The 19,779-nt window shown below is 44.5% G+C and overlaps 1 protein-coding gene across 3 annotated transcripts in view; it reads left to right on the top strand.

The window, feature by feature from the left end:
- The window catches only part of si:ch211-161h7.4 (serine/arginine repetitive matrix protein 2), a 46,801-nt gene extending 31,364 nt beyond the window's left edge, over positions 1 to 15,437 (top strand). Inside the window, exons 12-16 of one of the 3 annotated variants that reach the window (XM_031836479.1) lie at positions 3,886 to 3,956; positions 8,951 to 9,139; positions 9,212 to 9,372; positions 14,373 to 14,463; positions 14,903 to 15,437. In XM_031836479.1, the coding sequence (XP_031692339.1) occupies positions 3,886 to 3,956; positions 8,951 to 9,139; positions 9,212 to 9,372; positions 14,373 to 14,463; positions 14,903 to 14,985 (595 nt within the window). In that variant the 3' untranslated portion in view covers positions 14,986 to 15,437. Of the gene's footprint in view, positions 1 to 3,885; positions 3,957 to 8,950; positions 9,140 to 9,211; positions 9,373 to 14,372; positions 14,464 to 14,598; positions 14,844 to 14,864 lie in introns of those variants that run through there. The other 2 variants (XM_031836480.1, XM_031836481.1) reach the window with 2 other exon arrangements.
- Positions 15,438 to 19,779: the final 4,342 nt, after the last annotated feature.

Raw genomic sequence — 19,779 nt, 5'->3', positions numbered from 1 at the left:
GGGAAGAGGTATTTATGACTGTCATAAACCTACCCCCAGGCCAACGTCGTGACACAAATACAGTGGGGCAAGTTCTCCCACTTAAAAAGATGAGAGGCACGTAATTTTCATCATAGGTACACTTCAACTATGACAGACAAAATGAGAAGAAAGAAAATCCAGAAAATCACATTGTAGGATTTTTTATGAATTTATTTGCAAATTATGGTGGAAAATAAGTACTTGGTCACCTACAAACAAGCAAGATTTCTGGCTCTCACAGACCTGTAACTTCTTCTTTAACCTCTTGGTGTTAGGGGGCAGTATTTTAATTTTGGGGGAAAAACGTTCCCGTTTTAAACGGGATATTTTGTCAGGAAAAGATGCTAGAATATGCATATAATTGGATAGAAAACACTCTAACGTTTCCAAAACTGTAAAGATAGTGTCTGTGGGTATAACAGAACTGATGTTGCAGGTGAAAGCCTGAGAAAAATCCAATCCGGAAGTGCCCCAGGTTTTCAATGACTCGTTCCAATGACTCCCTATATGGCTGTGAATGTACCATCAACGAGCTTACGCTTTCTACGTATTCCCCAAGGTGTCTACAGCATTGTGACGTAGTTTTACGCATTTCTGTTGAAGAATAGCCGTATGGGGGCACATTGAGTCTCGCGTAAAGTGCAGAGGTAGCCATTACTCCAATCGGTCCTAGAGAAAAAGGAATTGCCCCGACGGATATATTATCGAATAGATATTAGAAAAACACCTTGATGATGGATTCTAAATAACGTTTGCCATGTTTCTGTCGATATTATGGAGCTAATTTGGAATATTTTTCGGCGTTGTGGTGACCGCAATTTCCGGGCGATTTCTCAGCCAAACGTGAAGAACAAACGGAGCTATTTCACCTACAAAAATAATCTTTTGGGAAAAAATTTACTTTGGCTGTCTACCTGGGAGTCTCGTGAGTGAAAACATCCGAAGTTCATCAAAGGTAAACAATTTAATTGGATTGCTTTTCTGATTTCCGTGACAAGTTTGCCTGCTGCTAGCAAGGCATAATGCTATGTGAGGCTATGATAAACTTACACAAATGCTTGTCTAGCGTTGGCTGTAAAGCATATTTTGAAAATCTGAGATGACAGGGTGATTAACAAAAGGCTAAGCTGTGTTCCAATATATTTCACTTGCGATTTTCATGAATAGGAATTTTTTCTAGGAAGATTTATGTTCGTTGTGTTATGCTAATTAGTGTCAGATGATGATAACGGTCCCGTTCACGGGCTGGGAGTCTACAGGTTAAGAGGCTCCTCTGTCCTCCACTTGTTACCTGTATTAATGGCACCTGTTTGAACTTGTTATCAGTATAAAAGACACCTGTCCACAACCTCAAACAGTCACACTCCAAACTCCACTATGGCCAAGACCAAAGATCTGTCAAAGGACACCAGAAACAAAATTGTAGACCTGCACCAGGCTGGGAAGACTGAATCTGCAATAGCTAAGCAGCTTGGTTTGAAGAAATCAACTGTGGGAGCAATTATTAGGAAATGGAAGACATACAAGACCACTGATAATCTCCCTCGAGCTGGAGCTCCACGCAAGATCTCACCCCGTGGGGTCAAAATGATCACAAGAACGGTGAGCAAAAATCCCAGAACCACACGGGGGGACCTAGTGAATGACCTGCAGAGAGCTGGGACCAAAGTAACAAAGCCTACCATCAGTAACACACTACGCCGCCAGGGACTCAAATCCTGCAGTGCCAGACGTATCCCCCTGCTTAAGCCAGTACATGTCCAGGCCCGTCTGAAGTTTGCTAGAGATGATCCAGAAGAAGATTGGGAGAATGTCATATGGTCAGATGAAACCACAATAGAACTTTTTGGTAAAAACTCAACTCGTCGTGTTTGGAGGACCAAGAATGCTGAGTTGCATCCAAAGAACACCATACCTACTGTGAAGCATGGGGGTGGAAACATCATGCTTTGGGGCTGTTTTTCTGCAAAGGGACCAGGACGACTGATCCGTGTAAAGGAAAGAATGAATGGGGCCATGTATCGTGAGATTTTGAGTGAAAACCTCCTTCCATCAGCAAGGGCATTGAAGATGAAACGTGGCTGGGTCTTTCAGCATGACAATGATCCCAAACACACCGCCCGGGCAACGAAGGAGTGGCTTCGTAAGAAGCATTTCAAGGTCCTGGAGTGGCCTAGCCAGTCTCCAGATCTCAACCCCATAGAAAATCTTTGGAGGGAGTTGAAAGTCCGTATTGCCCAGCAACAGCCCCAAAACATCACTGCTCTAGAGGAGATCTGCATGGAGGAATGGGCCAAAATACCAGCAACAGTGTGTGAAAACCTTGTGACTTACAGAAAACATTTGACCTCTGTCATTGCCAACAAAGGGTATATAACAAAGTATAACAAAGTATTGAAAGTATTGAGATAAACCTTTGTTATTGACCAAATACTTATTTTCCACCATAATTGGCAAATAAATTCATGAAAAAAACCTACAATGTGATTTTCTGGATTTTTTTTCTCATTTTGTCTGTCATAGTTGGAAGTGTACCTGTGATGAAAATTACAGGCCTCTCTCATCTTTTTAATTGGGAGAACTTGCAAAATTGGTGGCTGACTAAATACCTTTTTGCCCCACTGTAAATAAATAAAATAATCGTCCGATTAATCGGTATAGGCTTTTTTTGGTCCTCCAGTAATCGTTATCGGCGTTGAAAAATCATAATCGATCGACCTCTTGTTAGATCTAACTGTTGCTTCTCAACATCTTTTACTTCTGATTGTTGCTTCTAAACACTGTTTTCATTGTATTTTACCTTTATTTAACTAGGCAAGTCAGTTAAGAACAAATTCTTATTTTCAGTGACGGCCTAGGATCAACTGCCTTGTTCAGGGGCAGCACGATAGATTTTTACCCTGTTCAGCTCGGGGATTCGATATTGCAACCTTTCGGTTACAAGTCCAACACTCTAACCACTAGGCTACCTGCCGCCCCAGGACATCGCTTTGTGCACGGGGGCATTGTCATGGTAAAACAGGAAAGGGCCTTCTCCAAACTGTTGCCACAAAGTTGGAAGCACAGAATCATCTAGAATGTCATTGTACGCTGTAGCGTTAAGATTCACTGGAACTACGGGGGTTAGCCCAAACTATGAAAAACAGCCCCAGGCCGTTATTCCTCCCCCACCAAGCTTTACAGTTTGCACTATGCATTGGGACAGGTAGCGTCCTCCTGGCATCCGCCAGATGGTGAAGCGTGATTCATCACTCCAGAGAGCACGTTTCCACTGCTCCAGAGTCCAATTTTATACACTTGTCAGCAACGGGTGTGGCTGAAATAGACAGATCCACCAACGGGTGTGGCTGAAATAGACAGATCCACCAACGGGTGTGGCTGAAATAGCCGATTCCACCAACGGGTGTGGCTGAAATAGACGATTCCACCAACGGGTGTGGCTGAAATAGACAGATCCACCAACGGGTGTGGCTGAAATAGACAGATCCACCAACGGGTGTGGCTGAAATAGACAGATCCACCAACGGGTGTGGCTGAAATAGCCGATTCCACCAACGGGTGTGGCTGAAATAGCCGATTCCACCAACGGGTGTGGCTGAAATAGACAGATCCACCAACAGGTGTGGCTGAAATAGCCGATTCCACCAACGGGTGTGGCTGAAATAGCCGATTCCACCAACGGGTGTGGCTGAAATAGACAGATCCACCAACTTGAAGGTGTTTCCACATACTGCTGTATATGTATGTATATATATGTGTATATATATGGTGTATTTCTGACTGTTGCTTCTCTTCTAAACAACGTTATGAGTGACTGTTGTCCAACATGACACTGTCAGGAGATCCATTCCTTTTTGTCAACAGGTTAAAAGGGTTCAAAAGTGGACCGTCTTCCATGATTGAACTGGAGGATTATGAAGAGAATGACGACATCTGTAAGTACGGAGCCTTGAGCCTGTTGTCCTATGGAGCCTGTTGTCCTAACCTAGTGTGTCCTATGCAGCCTATTGTCCTAACCTAGTGTGTCCTATGGAGCCTGTTGTCCTAACCTAGTGTGTCCTATGGAGCCTGTTGTCCTAACCTAGTGTGTCCTATGGAGCCTGTTGTCCTAACCTAGTGTGTCCTATGGAGCCTGTTGTCCTAACCTAGTGTGTCCTATGGAGCCTGTTGTCCTAACCTAGTGTGTCCTATGGAGCCTGTTGTCCTAACCTAGTGTGTCCTATGGAGCCTGTTGTCCTAACCTAGTGTGTCCTATGGAGCCTGTTGTCCTAACCTAGTGTGTCCTATGGAGCCTGTTGTCCTAACCTAGTGTGTCCTATGGAGCCTGTTGTCCTAACCTAGTGTGTCCTATGGAGCCTGTTGTCCTAACCTAGTGTGTCCTATGGAGCCTGTTGTCCTAACCTAGTGTGTCCTATGGAGCCTGTTGTCCTAACCTAGTGTGTCCTATGGAGCCTGTTGTCCTAACCTAGTGTGTCCTATGGAACCTGTTGTCCTAACCTAGTGTGTCCTATGGAGCCTGTTGTCCTAACCTAGTGTGTCCTATGGAGCCTGTTGTCCTAACCTAGTGTGTCCTATGGAGCCTGTTGTCCTAACCTAGTGTGTCCTATGGAGCCTGTTGTCCTAACCTAGTGTGTCCTATGGAGCCTGTTGTCCTAACCTAGTGTGTCCTATGGAGCCTGTTGTCCTAACCTAGTGTGTCCTATGGAGCCTGTTGTCCTAACCTAGTGTGTCCTATGGAGCCTGTTGTCCTAACCTAGTGTGTCCTATGGAGCCTGTTGTCCTAACCTAGTGTGTCCTATGGAGCCTGTTGTCCTAACCTAGTGTGTCCTATGGAGCCTGTTGTCCTAACCTAGTGTGTCCTATGGAGCCTGTTGTCCTAACCTAGTGTGTCCTATGGAGCCTGTTGTCCTAACCTAGTGTGTCCTATGGAGCCTGTTGTCCTAACCTAGTGTGTCCTATGGAGCCTGTTGTCCTAACCTAGTGTGTCCTATGGAGCCTGTTGTCCTAACCTAGTGTGTCCTATGGAGCCTGTTGTCCTAACCTAGTGTGTCCTATGGAGCCTGTTGTCCTAACCTAGTGTGTCCTATGGAGCCTGTTGTCCTAACCTAGTGTGTCCTATGGAGCCTGTTGTCCTAACCTAGTGTGTCCTATGGAGCCTGTTGTCCTAACCTAGTGTGTCCTATGGAGCCTGTTGTCCTAACCTAGTGTGTCCTATGGAGCCTGTTGTCCTAACCTAGTGTGTCCTATGGAGCCTGTTGTCCTAACCTAGTGTGTCCTATGGAGCCTGTTGTCCTAACCTAGTGTGTCCTATGGAGCCTGTTGTCCTAACCTAGTGTGTCCTATGGAGCCTGTTGTCCTAACCTAGTGTGTCCTATGGAGCCTGTTGTCCTAACCTAGTGTGTCCTATGGAGCCTGTTGTCCTAACCTAGTGTGTCCTATGGAGCCTGTTGTCCTAACCTAGTGTGTCCTATGGAGCCTGTTGTCCTAACCTAGTGTGTCCTATGGAGCCTGTTGTCCTAACCTAGTGTGTCCTATGGAGCCTGTTGTCCTAACCTAGTGTGTCCTATGGAGCTTGTTGTCCTAACCTAGTGTGTCCTATGGAGCCTGTTGTCCTAACCTAGTGTGTCCTATGGAGCCTGTTGTCCTAACCTAGTGTGTCCTATGGAGCCTGTTGTCCTAACCTAGTGTGTCCTATGGAGCCTGTTGTCCTAACCTAGTGTGTCCTATGGAGCCTGTTGTCCTAACCTAGTGTGTCCTATGGAGCCTGTATTGCTTCTGTTTTACTGATTCCTGTTTGCTTTGACTTTTCCAATGTATTGTTTTAATTTAAAGTGTGTTGGGATTTTATATGCACTTGAAGTGAAGTTTGATATGAGACATTTAAAGTACAGTGCCTTCAGGACGTATTCCTACCCTTTGACTTATTTTGTTGTGTTACAGCCTGAGTTCAGAATGGATCCAAATAAAGTCACCCATCTACACACAGTACTCCTTAATGACAAAGTGAAAATATGTTTTTCCAAATGTTTGCTAATTTATTGAAAATGTAATGCAGAAATATATAATTTACGTATGTACAGTGCCTTGCGAAAGTATTCAGCCCCCTTGAACTTTGCGACCTTTTGCCACATTTCAGGCTTCAAACATAAAGATATAAAACTGCATTTTTTTGTGAAGAATCAACAACAAGTGGGACACAATCATGAAGTGGAACGACATTTATTGGATATTTCAAACTTTTTTAACAAATCAAAAACTGAAAAATTGGGCGTGCAAAATTATTCAGCCCCCTTAAGTTAATACTTTGTAGCGCCACCTTTTGCTGCGATTACAGCTGTAAGTCGCTTGGGGTATGTCTCTATCAGTTTTGCACATCGAGAGACTGACATTTTTTACCATTCCTCCTTGCAAAACAGCTCGAGCTCAGTGAGGTTGGATGAAGAGCATTTGTGAACAGCAGTTTTCAGTTCTTTCCACAGATTCTCGATTGGATTCAGGTCTGGACTTTGACTTGGCCATTCTAACACCTGGATATGTTTATTTTTGAACCATTCCATTGTAGATTTTGCTTTATGTTTTGGATCATTGTCTTGTTGGAAGACAAATCTCCGTCCCAGTCTCAGGTCTTTTGCAGACTCCATCAGGTTTTCTTCCAGAATGGTCCTGTATTTGGCTCCATCCATCTTCCCATCAATTTTAACCATCTTCCCTGTCCCTGCTGAAGAAAAGCAGGCCCAAACCATGATGCTGCCACCACCATGTTTGACAGTGTGGATGGTGTGTTCAGGGTGATGAGCTGTGTTGCTTTTACGCCAAACATAACGTTTTGCATTGTTGCCAAAAAGTTCAATTTTAGTTTCATCTGACCAGAGCACCTTCTTCCACATGTTTAGTGTGTCTCCCAGGTGGCTTGTGGCAAACTTTAAACGACACGTTTTATGGATATCTTTAAGAAATGGCTTTCTTCTTGCCACTCTTCCATAAAGGCCAGATTTGTGCAATATATGACTGATTGTTGTCCTATGGACAGAGTCTCCCACCTCAGCTGTAGATCTCTGCAGTTCATCCAGAGTGATCATGGGCCTCTTGGCTGCATCTCTGATCAGTCTTCTCCTTGTATGAGCTGAAAGTTTAGAGGGACGGCCAGATCTTGGTAGATTTGCAGTGGTCTGATACTCCTTCCATTTCAATATTATCGCTTGCACAGTGCTCCTTGGGATGTTTAAAGCTTGGGAAATCTGTTTTTATCCAAATCCGGCTTTAAACTTCTTCACAACAGTATCTCAGACCTGCCTGGTGTGTTCCTTGTTCTTCATGATGCTCTCTGCGCTTTTAACGGACCTCTGAGACTATCACAGTGCAGGTGCATTTATACGGAGACTTGATTACACACAGGTGGATTGTATTTATCATCATTAGTCATTTAGGTCAACATTGGATCATTCAGAGATCCTCACTGAACTTCTGGAGAGAGTTTGCTGCACTGAAAGTAAAGGGGCTGAATAATTTTGCACGCCCAATTTTTCAGTTTTTGATTTGTTAAAAAAGTTTGAAATATCCAATAAATGTCGTTCCACTTCATGATTGTGTCCCACTTGTTGTTGATTCTTCACAAAAAAATACAGTTTTATATCTTTATGTTTGAAGCCTGAAATGTGGCAAAAGGTCGCAAAGTTCAAGGGGGCTGAATACTTTCGCAAGGCACTGTATTCCCCCTCTCTTGAGTCAATACTTTCCATAAGCACTTTTGGCAAATATTACAGCAGTCTTTCTGAGTATGCTTCTAAAAGCTCGCACACCAGGATTGTGCAACATTTTCCCATTTTTCTTTTCAAAATTCTTGAAGCTCTGTCAAATTGGTTGTTGATCTTTGCTAGACAACCATTTTCAGGACTTGCCATAGATTTTCAAGTAGATTTAAGTCAATACTATAACTCGGCCACTCAGAAACATTCACTGTCTTCTTGGTAAGTAACTCCAGTGTAGATTTGGCCTTGTTATTGTTCTGCTGAAAGGTGAATTCACCTCTGTGTCTGGTGGAAGGCAGACTGAACCAGGATTTCCTATAGGTTTTTGCCTGTACTTTGTGCCATTCTGTTTTTTATCCTGAAAAACTCCCTAGTCCTTAACGATTACAAGCATACACATAACATGATGCAGTCACCACTATGCTTCAACAAATGGAGTTTGGTACTCTGTAATGTGTTGTATTGGATTTGCCCCAAACATAACACTTTGTATTCAGGACAAAATGTAAATTGCTTTACCAGATCTTTTGCAGTTTTGCTTTAGTGCCTCATTGCAAACAGGATGCATGTTCTGGAATATTTGTTATTCTGTACAGGCTTCCTTCATTTCACCATGTCAATTAGGTTAGTATTGTGGAGTTACTACAATGTTGTCGATTCATCCTGTTTTCTCCTATCACAGCCATTCAACCCTAACGTCACCATTGGCCTCGTGGTTATGTGTAGGGTATAGAGTTGAGGTAGTCATTCAAAAAAATCATGTTCAACACTATTACGTCACACAATCAGTCCATGCAATTTATGTGACTCATTTAGCGAGTTGTTACTCCTGAACTTATTTAGGCTTGCCATAACAAAGGGGTTAAATTCTTATTGAATCAAGACATTTCAGCTTTTCATTTTAATTTATTTGTAAAATGTTCTAAAAACATAGTTCCACTTTGACATGATGGGCCTGTGACACACAAAACATCTCTATTTAATTCATTTTAAATTCAGGATGTAACAACGAAATGTGGAAAAAGTCAAGGGGTGTGAATACTTTCTGAAGGCACTGATGTGTTGGACAGACCTGTTTCCAAGATGACTGCAGAGCCAACCCAGGAACTTTACAATCCCTTTATTGATATACTACTTTCTTATTATTCCACTGACCTCTAACCCTGACCTCTTCATGACAGGTGTCCAGTCGTTCAGAGTGACGCCCCATCCGTCTGTCCATCAGTCTGTCCCTCCTGGCATCGTGCTGTCGGACCCTGAGGCTGTGACTGAGCTTTGTGCTCCTCCTCTCAGAGCCATCACACTGCAGCTGGAGGACAAGGCCAACCTCACAGACTGGATGGCTTTGCTCTGGCCTGCCACTGGGAAACGTACGTACACACAGACAGAGATGGGGCAATAGGTCAACAATAGTGTGATGTTGTCCTGTGTTGTGTTATCAGAGGGAGGCCAGATCAGCCCAGATCATTTCCAGTGGTTCTCGTATCGAGACAGAGCTCTTGGTTACAAGATGGACCTGCTGGCTGAAACCTTCTCCAATGGAAAGATCTTGCTGGGCTCCTACATGAAGAAACCTCTGCTGGTGGACCACAGCGCCACCACTGTGAGTAACCCTGACCTTTAACTCTCTGCTGGTGGACCACAGCGCCACCACTGTGAGTAACCCTGACCTCTAACCCCTAACCCTCTACTGGTTGACAACAGCACTAGCACTGTGAGTAACCTTTAACCCCTGATCCCTAAAACCATCAGGGATGCAAAATTGTCGCTTTTCTGCGATATTCGGCATTTTAATTTCTAAATAGGCCATCCACGTGAATCATGTAGATCCGAAGAATTAACAATTTGAGCTTGGAAGGGGGTTGTGGTCTGTTCTCTGTTTCTCACATCGAAATCATTGACTGAGCACAGAATACACCCCTATGCGTTCTACAAAGACGATATCAGAGTTCAGTGTGATGTCAGATACACTACATTACCAACAGCCCTGATGTTTGGCGATTAGGCCAGACTTGCAGTCGGTGTTCCAAATCATCTCAATGGGGTTGAGGTCAGAGCTCTGTGCAGGCCAATCAAGTTCTTCTACACCGATCTCAACAAACCATTATTTCTGTATGGACCTCGCTTTGTGCACAGGGGCATTGTCATGCTGAAACAGGAAAGGCCCTTTCCCAAACTGTTGCCACAAAGGTCGAAGCACAGAATCGTCTAAAATCTGTGCTTTGACCTTTGTGGCAACAGTTTGAGGAAGGCCCTTTCCTGTTTCAGCATGACAATGCCCCTGTGTATGCCGTATCGTCAAGATTTCCCTTCACTGGAACTAAGGGGCCCGAACCATGAAAAACAGCCCAGACCATTATTCCTCCTCCACCAAACATGTTTAAATGTCTTACTCACGTCGGCTACGGAGGAGAGCCCACAGTCCTTGGTAGCAGGCCATTTCAGTGGCACTGTGTTATCCTCAAAGTGGGCAAAGAAGATGTTTAGCTTGTCTGGAAGCAAGATGTCGGTGTCCACGACAAGGATAGTTTTCTTTTTGAAGTCCGTCATTGTCTGTAGACCCTGCCACATACGTCTTGTCTGAGCCGTTGAATTGCGACTCCACTTTGTCTCTATACTGACGGTTTGTCTGTTTGATTGCCTTACGGAGGGAATAACTACACTGTTGGTATTCAGCCATATTCCCAGTCACCTGGCCATGGTTAAATGCGGTATTTTGCGCTTTCAGTTTTGCGCGAATGCTGCCATCTATCCACGGTTTGTTGTTAGGGTAGGTTTTAATAGTCACAGTGGGTGAAACATCTCATACACGTCCTGGTAAACTCACTCACCGACTCAGCGTATTCGTCAATGTTATTCTTGGAAGCTACCCGGAACATATCCCAGTCCGCGTAAGAAAAAACAATCATGAAGCGGGGATTCTGTTTGGTCAGACCAGCATTGAATAGTTCTTAGCACGGGGTTTCTAATATGACTAGGATTGTGCCTTTGGCTTCTAGACAACACTTTTTATATATATATATATGAAAACCAATAGAACAGGAGTGAAATGCTGTTAATGGCACGAGGAAGCCTTTCTAAAATATTTGCCTCCACGTTTCTCTGGATGGATTTTGGCTAGGCTACTTTGAAGCCAGGTCAAACATGCCTCGTTATTTGAAGTAATGTACAACGGTCAGGTTTCAAACATGCCTCGTTATTTGAAGTAATGTACAACGGTCAGGTTTCAAACATGCCTCGTTATTTGAAGTAATGTACAACGGTCAGGCTTCAAACACGTATACTTTTTTTTTTCAAGTCAAGGCTTGGCTTTTTCTGGAGAGGCTTTATTACTGCCACTTTTAGTTAGTTTGGTGCACATCCGGAGGATAGGGAGCCAATTATGATGTTCAACACAGGAGGGCCAAGCACAGGAAGTAGCTCTTTCAGTAGTTTAGTTGGAATAGGGTCCAGTTGGCAGTTCTGTCCTGGCAGTTCTGTGCAGACTCGTGACAACAAAGTTTTGCAGAAATACGCATATTTTTTTTTCTACTGTGTTATTGACTTGTTAATTGTTTACTCCATGTGTAACTGTGTTGTCTGTTCACACTGCTATGCTTTATCTTGGCCAGGTCGCAGTTGCAAATGAAAACTTGTTCTCAACTAGCCTACCTGGTTATAAAAAAGGTGGAAAAAAAAAAATGAAAAAAGAGAGTCCAGTCCATAAGATGTTTTCTAATCATCATGATCAAATCACTGCTAGGCCATCCTCCCTTGGGGAATGCTGCTTTTTAGTCAGCTTTGCGACAGTATCAAACTACATTTTGGATTGTTTTTATTCTGCTCAATAAGAATTGAGCAGCTTTTTACCAGCTAGTTGGAAGACCTCCAGGTTGGTGGAGCGTCAGTTCCTAAACATTTTCTGGAGGCTTCAGGGCTCGGGTATTATCTCTATTATACAAGGGTATCAATTTGTTCAGGTGTTTAACCTCCTAATCAGCTGTGTGTTGTTGTTGTTGTTCCAGGTGTATAACCTCCTAATCAGCTGTGTGTTGCTGTTCCAGGTGTTTAACCTCCTAACCAGCTGTGTGTTGTTGTTGTTGTTCCAGGTGTATAACCTCCTAATCAGCTGTGTGTTGCTGTTCCAGGTGTATAACCTCCTAACCAGCTGTGTGTTGTTGTTCCAGGTGTATAACCTCCTAACCAGCTGTGTGTTGTTGTTGTTGTTCCAGGTGTATAACCTCCTAACCAGCTGTGTGTTGTTGTTGTTGTTGTTCCAGGTGTATAACCTCCTAACCAGCTGTGTGTTGTTGTTGTTGTTGTTCCAGGTGTGTAACCTCCTAACCAGCTGTGTTGTTGTTGTTGTTCCAGGTGTATAACCTCCTAATCAGCTGTGTGTTGTTGTTGTTGTTCCAGGTGTATAACCTCCTAACCAGCTGTGTTGTTGTTGTTCCAGGTGTATAACCTCCTAACCAGCTGTGTGTTGTTGTTGTTCCAGGTGTATAACCTCCTAATCAGCTGTGTGTTGTTGTTGTTGTTCCAGGTGTATAACCTCCTAACCAGCTGTGTTGTTGTTGTTCCAGGTGTATAACCTCCTAACCAGCTGTGTGTTGTTGTTGTTCCAGGTGTATAACCTCCTAACCAGCTGTGTTGTTGTTGTTGTTCCAGGTGTATAACCTCCTAACCAGCTGTGTGTTGTTGTTGTTGTTCCAGGTGTATAACCTCCTAACCAGCTGTGTGTTGTTGTTGTTGTTCCAGGTGTATAACCTCCTAACCAGCTGTGTGTTGTTGTTGTTGTTCCAGGTGTATAACCTCCTAACCAGCTGTGTTGTTGTTGTTCCAGGTGTATAACCTCCTAACCAGCTGCGTGTTGTTGTTGTTATTCCAGGTGTATAACCTCCTAACCAGCTGTGTGTTGTTGTTGTTCCAGGTGTATAACCTCCTAACCAGCTGTGTTGTTGTTGTTGTTCCAGGTGTATAACCTCCTAACCAGCTGTGTGTTGTTGTTGTTGTTCCAGGTGTATAACCTCCTAACCAGCTGTGTGTTGTTGTTGTTCCAGGTGTATAACCTCCTAACCAGCTGTGTGTTGTTGTTGTTCCAGGTGTATAACCTCCTAACCAGCTGTGTGTTGTTGTTGTTGTTCCAGGTGTATAACCTCCTAACCAGCAGTGTGTTGTTGTTGTTCCAGGTGTATAACCTCCTAACCAGCTGTGTTGTTGTTGTTGTTCCAGGTGTATAACCTCCTAATCAGCTGTGTGTTGTTGTTGTTGTTCCAGGTGTATAACCTCCTAACCAGCTGTGTTGTTGTTGTTCCAGGTGTATAACCTCCTAACCAGCTGTGTGTTGTTGTTGTTGTTGTTCCAGGTGTATAACCTCCTAACCAGCTGTGTTGTTGTTGTTCCAGGTGTATAACCTCCTAACCAGCTGTGTGTTGTTGTTGTTCCAGGTGTATAACCTCCTAACCAGCTGTGTTGTTGTTGTTGTTCCAGGTGTATAACCTCCTAACCTGATGTGTGTTGTTGTTGTTGTTCCAGGTGTATAACTTCCTAACCAGCTGTGTGTTGTTGTTGTTCCAGGTGTATAACCTCCTAACCAGCTGTGTGTTGTTGTTGTTGTTGTTGTTCCAGGTGTATAACCTCCTAACCAGCTGTGTGTTGTTGTTGTTGTTCCAGGTGTATAACCTCCTAACCAGCTGTGTTTTTGTTGTTCCAGGTGTATAACCTCCTAACCAGCTGTGTGTTGTTGTTGTTGTTCCAGGTGTATAACCTCCTAACCAGCTGTGTGTTGTTGTTGTTCCAGGTGTATAACCTCCTAACCAGCTGTGTTGTTGTTGTTGTTCCAGGTGTATAACCTCCTAACCAGATGTGTGTTGTTGTTGTTGTTCCAGGTGTATAACCTCCTAACCAGCTGTGTGTTGTTGTTGTTCCAGGTGTATAACCTCCTAACCAGCTGTGTGTTGTTGTTGTTCCAGGTGTATAACCTCCTAACCAGCTGTGTGTTGTTGTTGTTGTTCCAGGTGTATAACCTCCTAACCAGCTGTGTGTTGTTGTTGTTGTTCCAGGTGTATAACCTCCTAACCAGCTGTGTGTTGTTGTTGTTGTTCCAGGTGTATAACCTCCTAACCAGCTGTGTGTTATTGTTGTTGTTCCAGGTGTATAACCTCCTAACCAGCTGTGTGTTGTTGTTGTTGTTCCAGGTGTATAACCTCCTAACCAGCTGTGTGTTGTTGTTGTTGTTCCAGGTGTATAACCTCCTAACCAGCTGTGTGTTGTTGTTGTTGTTGTTCCAGGTGTATAACCTCCTAACCAGCTGTGTTGTTGTTGTTGTTCCAGGTGTATAACCTCCTAACCAGCTGTGTGTTGTTGTTGTTCCAGGTGTATAACCTCCTAACCAGCTGTGTGTTGTTGTTGTTCCAGGTGTATAACCTCCTAACCAGCTGTGTGTTGTTGTTCCAGGTGTATAACCTCCTAACCAGCTGTGTGTTGTTGTTGTTCCAGGTGTATAACCTCCTAACCAGCTGTGTGTTGTTGTTCCAGGTGTATAACCTCCTAATCAGCTGTGTGTTGTTGTTGTTGTTCCAGGTGTATAACCTCCTAACCAGCTGTGTGTTGTTGTTGTTCCAGGTGTATAACCTCCTAACCAGCTCAGTAACTGTGAAGATCAATGGCAAAGAGAACCATTATAACCCAGGACAAACCTTCATGGTCCCATGTGGTGAGTTTTAACCCAGGACAGACCATGTCTTCTGACCCCCTCCCTGTGTTGTCCAACAGGCCATGTCTTCTGACCCCCTCCCTGTGTTGTCCAACAGGCCATGTCTTCTGACCCCCTCCCTGTGTTGTCCAACAGGCCATGTCTTCTGACCATCTCCCTGTGTTGTCCAACAGGCCATGTCTTCTGACCATCTCCCTGTGTTGTCCAACAGACCATGTCTTCTGACCCTCTCCCTGTGTTGTCCAACAGACCATGTCTTCTGACCATCTCCCTGTGTTGTCCAACAGACCATGTCTTCTGACCCTCTCCCTGTGTTGTCCAACAGACCATGTCTTCTGACCCCCTCCCTGTGTTGTCCAACAGGCCATGTCTTCTGACCATCTCCCTGTGTTGTCCAACAGGCCATGTCTTCTGACCATCTCCCTGTGTTGTCCAACAGGCCATGCCTACAGCCTCCACAATCTGACCCAGGAACCTGCTGCTCTACACTTCACCAGGATGCTGGCAGAGAGCTCAGAGTGAGGCCTGGAGACCACAGCCAGGGGCTCAGTAAAGTACAATAGTGACAGGTCAGCGTAGTGAAGGATCCTTAAAGACGACCACCAGGTACCTCAACATAGGAGTGACTGAGACCAGCAGAGACAACAAGCTAGAGAGGCCCTCCTCACCTACATTCCCAAGGACTTAACAGGAAATGACCAGCCAGTAATTTAAATGGAAAAGTTAGAAAGATTAAAAGTGTACAGAGGCCTCTGCTGTAAGTGTTTGTTATTGTCTTATTGTCACAGTAACATTTGTAAATAGCAATACTTTTGTTTCTATGGTTTCTTGTGCCCCCCTACTGTGTACATTTAATGTGACCAATGAAATAACTTGTAAAGGCTTCTGGGTATTTTTATTGGAATATTCATCTTCTGTCAACTGTTGCAAACACATGGTATGTAAAAATAAAAATAAAAAGTAATTCAGTCCTGGCTGTGTTAGCTTTATTCTACTAAACTCAGCAAAAAAATAAACCTCTTTTTCAGGACCCTGTCTTTCAAAGATAATTTGTAAAAATCGAAATAACTTCACAGATCTTCATTGTAAAGGGTTTAAACACTGTTTCCCAATGCTTGTTCAATGGACCATAAACAATTAATGAACCTGCACCTGTGGAACGGTTCATCTCTAGGGAGATGTCGAACTTCACCAGCAGCGCTTCCTTCAAGCCCTTGTAGACGTTGGACAGCCCCTTATCCATTGCTGTGTAAGCCTCTAAGGCATTGCCCGTGAGCAATGGGACAAGCCTGCAAGCCCACTCTACCTTCGGCCACTGCCACGACTTGGCCATGCACTCAAACCTTAACAGGTAGTTTTCAATGTCCTCCCCCTGCTGGTATGAGGGCATCTTTGGCTCCTTCCTCAGGAATGCTGGAAGATGGACGTTTACACTGCTGGACTGGTCTCCTGGTGCTGGGGCTGGCCTCATTACTGCTTGGGGAGCCTTTGAGCCTTTTTCGTCCTGGTGTTGGCAGACCCAATCTTGGGCTCTCACTGACGAGTTCCGCTTGGTGAGGAGCTGTGAGGATAGATTGGCGTAGACTCCGTAACTCCTGCTTGAGGTCTTCGTCCCTCCTCTCAAGGCAGGTGATCAGTTGCTGGAAAAGGGATACCATGGTTGGTTTCTGGTCCCCCAACTGCTCCTTCAGTCAGCTGGTCTTTTATGGCTGTCCCTGCTGGTTCAACCGGTTGTGTTTGGCCACTTGGTCGGGCTCCTAGTTTCTCATTCTTGACCTCCTCTTCACCAGATGATTCCATGGTATTCCACCCCGGTTCAACTGGAAAACCTAACCTCTATCAAAATACAAAGATGGCGGAGCCGCAAAAGTTCTTCTGTGCTTCAGGGTGTTTATTTACATAGTGATTCCTGAACAAAAACAACAGTACTGCCATCAAACGTATACCTTATGGGACAGCTAAAAACAATGCTGCCCCATCCACAGCTCAATCCAAAATGCCTCCCCATGAACTGAAAGAGAGGCTCCCTCAGAACAATTAACACTAATTAAGCAATTACCTAGTCAAACCTACATTTTCCATTTAACTAAACAAACATACTAAAGTATATACATTGCAACATGTTTATGAAACAATATTACATAACATTTACAAAATTACATCACTACTGACAGTGTCTTTCAATATGCACATTTACATTAATGAGCCATTTGGGACAGGCACTACAAAGTCAGCCCAATTCCCTTAGCTCGGGTCCTTATCCAGCATACCCGGAAGCTACAGAGATGGAGAGAGAGAGGAACAGAACAAACAAACACGCTCATCCATAACATTGATAAGTAAAATACATATTACTTGTATTATATATGAACATTGACATAAGTGTGAAATGTATGTACTAAAACAGAGAAGTTAACTTGTGTGTCGACACACATTGTTATCTTATAACGGAGCAGGGAGGAGTGATGAATGTGTGCGTGCGTTAAAGTACCAAATGCTGCCCGCGGCCAATGACGGACTTCTACGTCACAGAGGCCGTTTGGATGTACTGCCAAGTTCTCTAAATGGATGTTGGAGGCGGCTTATTGTAGAGAAATTAACATTCAATTCTCTGGCAACAACTCTGGTGGACATTCCTAGACATCTGTGGCATTGTGTTGTGTGACAAAACTGTACATTTTAGAGTGGCCTTTTATTGTCCCCAGCACAAGGTGCACCTGTGTAATGATCATACTGTTTAATAAGATTCTTGATATGCCACACATGTCAAGTGGATGGATTATCTTGGCAAAGGAGAAATGCTCACTAACATGCATGTGAACAAATTTGAGCACAAAATTTGAGAGAAGTAAGATTGCAAACAATGTAAAGTATGTATGGGTAATCTAGAGCCAAACGTGTTGATTTTTTGCAGAGGGTCCCTGGTTCGCGCCCGGTCGTGGCGAGGGGACGGACTAAAGTTATACTGTTACATATGTCCCTAATGTCTCTTGCTGCGTGAGTTCCTTACTGAACCTCCCATAGTGCTAACAGTCCTACTGTCTCATGTTGTTGCTATACAGCATCCAGACACATATACATTGCTCAAAAAAATAAAGGGAACACAAACAACACAATGTAACTCCAAGTCAATCACACTTCTGTGAAATCAAACTGTCCACTTTGGAAGCAACACTGATTGAGAATACATTTCACATGCTGTTGTGCAAATGGAATAGACAACAGGTGGAAATTATAGGCAATTAGCAAGACACCCCCAATAAAGGAGTGGTTCTGCAGGTGGCAACCACAGACCACTTCTCAGTTCCTATGCTTCCTGGCTGATGTTTTGGTCACTTTTGAATGCTGGCGGTGCTTTCACTCTAGTGGTAGCATGAGACGGAGTCTACAACCCACACAAGTGGCTCAGGTAGTGCAGCTCATCCAGGATGACACATCAATGCGAGCTGTGGCAAGAAGGTTTGCTGTGTCTGTCAGCGTAGTGTCCAGAGCATGGAGGCGCTACCAGGAGACAGGCCAGTACATCAGGAGACGTGGAGGAGGCCGTAGGAGGGCAACAACCCAGCAGCAGGACCGCTACCTCCGCCTTTGTGCAAGGAGGAGCTGGAGGAGCACTGCCAGAGCCCTGCAAAGTGACCTCCAGCAGGCCACAAATGTGCATGTGTCTGCTCAAACGGTCAGAAAAAGACTCCATGAGGGTGGTATGGGAGTCCGACGTCCACAGGTGGGGGTTGTGCCGACAGCCCAACACCGTGCAGGACGTTTGGCATTTGCCAGAGAACACCAAGATTGGCAAATTTGCCACTGGCGCCCTGTGCACTTCACAGATGAAAGCAGGTTCACACTGAGCACGTGACAGAGTCTGGAGACGCCGTGGAGAACGTTCTGCTGCCTGCAACAACCTCCAGCATGACCAGTTTGGCGGTGGGTCAGTCATGCTGTGGGGTGGCATTTCTTTGGGGGGCCGCACAGCCCTCCATGTGCTCGCCAGAGGTAGCCTGACTGCCATTAGGTACCTAGATGAGATCCTCAGACACCTTGTGAGACCATATGCTGGTGCGGTTGGCCCTGGGTTCCTCCTAATGCAAGACAATGCTAGACCTCATGTGGCTGGAGTTTGTCAGCAGTTCCTGCAAGAGGAAGGCATTGATGCTATGGACTGGCCCGCCCGATCCCCAGACCTGAATCCAATTGAGCACATCTGGTCTCGCTCCATCCACCAACGCCACGTTGCACCACAGACTGTCCAGGAGTTGGCGGATGCTTTAGTCCAGGTCTGGGAGGAGATCCCTCAGGAGACCATCCGCCACCTCATTAGGAGCGTGCCCAGGCGTTGTAGGGAGGTCATACAGGCACGTGGAGGCCACACACACTACTGAGCCTCATTTTGACTTGTTTTAAGGACATTACATCAAAGTTGGATCAGCCTGTAGTGGGGTTTCCACTTTAATTTTGAGTGTGACTCCAAATCCAGTGTAACGGCGTTCTTCGTTTGTCGAAAGAGAGTTGGACCGAAATGCAGCGTGGTGGTTAATCATGATCTTTAATAAAGAAAATGGCGATACATGAAATAACTAAATAAATACGAAAACAACAAACGGAACGTGAAACCTATTACAGCCTATCTGGTGAACACAACACAGAGACAGGAACAATCACCCACAAAAGACAAAGCGAAACTCAGGCTACCTAAATACGGTTCCCAATCAGAGGCAACGAGAATCACCTGACAGCTGATTGAGAACCGCCTCAGGCAGCCAAGCCTATACAACACCCCTAATCAGCCGCGATCCCAAATACAACAAACCCCAATACGAAATACAACACGTAAACCCCTGTCACACCCTGGCCTGACCAAATATATAACGAAAACACAAAACACTAAGACCAAGGCGTGACATCCAGACCTCCATGAGTTGATACATTTCATTTCCATTTATCATTTTTGTGTGATTTTGTTGTCAGCACATTCAACTATGTAAAGAAATAAGTATTTAATTAGAATATTTCATTCATTTAGATCTAGGATGTGTTATTTTAGTGTTCCCTTTATTTTTTTGAGCAGTGTATTTATAAACCAGCCATATCCAGATGCTGAATTATTCAGTCGTAAAGCAGACTTTTCTCTTTTAGGATTGTCTCTCTGGGGACACCGTAGAGCACTTTGCTCTCCATTCTGCAGCCCTTTACTGTATGTGAGAGGAAAAAGTACAGAAACAGCTATGCTACTGTAACAGTATAACTTTAGTCCTTCCCCTCGCCCCTACCCGGGCTTGAACCAGGGACCCTCTGCACACATTAACAACAGTCACCCAC

The sequence above is a fragment of the Oncorhynchus kisutch genome, linkage group LG11 (assembly GCF_002021735.2).
Source record: "Oncorhynchus kisutch isolate 150728-3 linkage group LG11, Okis_V2, whole genome shotgun sequence".
Classification (NCBI taxonomy): domain Eukaryota; kingdom Metazoa; phylum Chordata; class Actinopteri; order Salmoniformes; family Salmonidae; genus Oncorhynchus; species Oncorhynchus kisutch.
The sequence above is the reverse complement of the archived record's forward strand: the minus strand, read 5'-3'. Positions and strand labels throughout refer to the sequence as shown.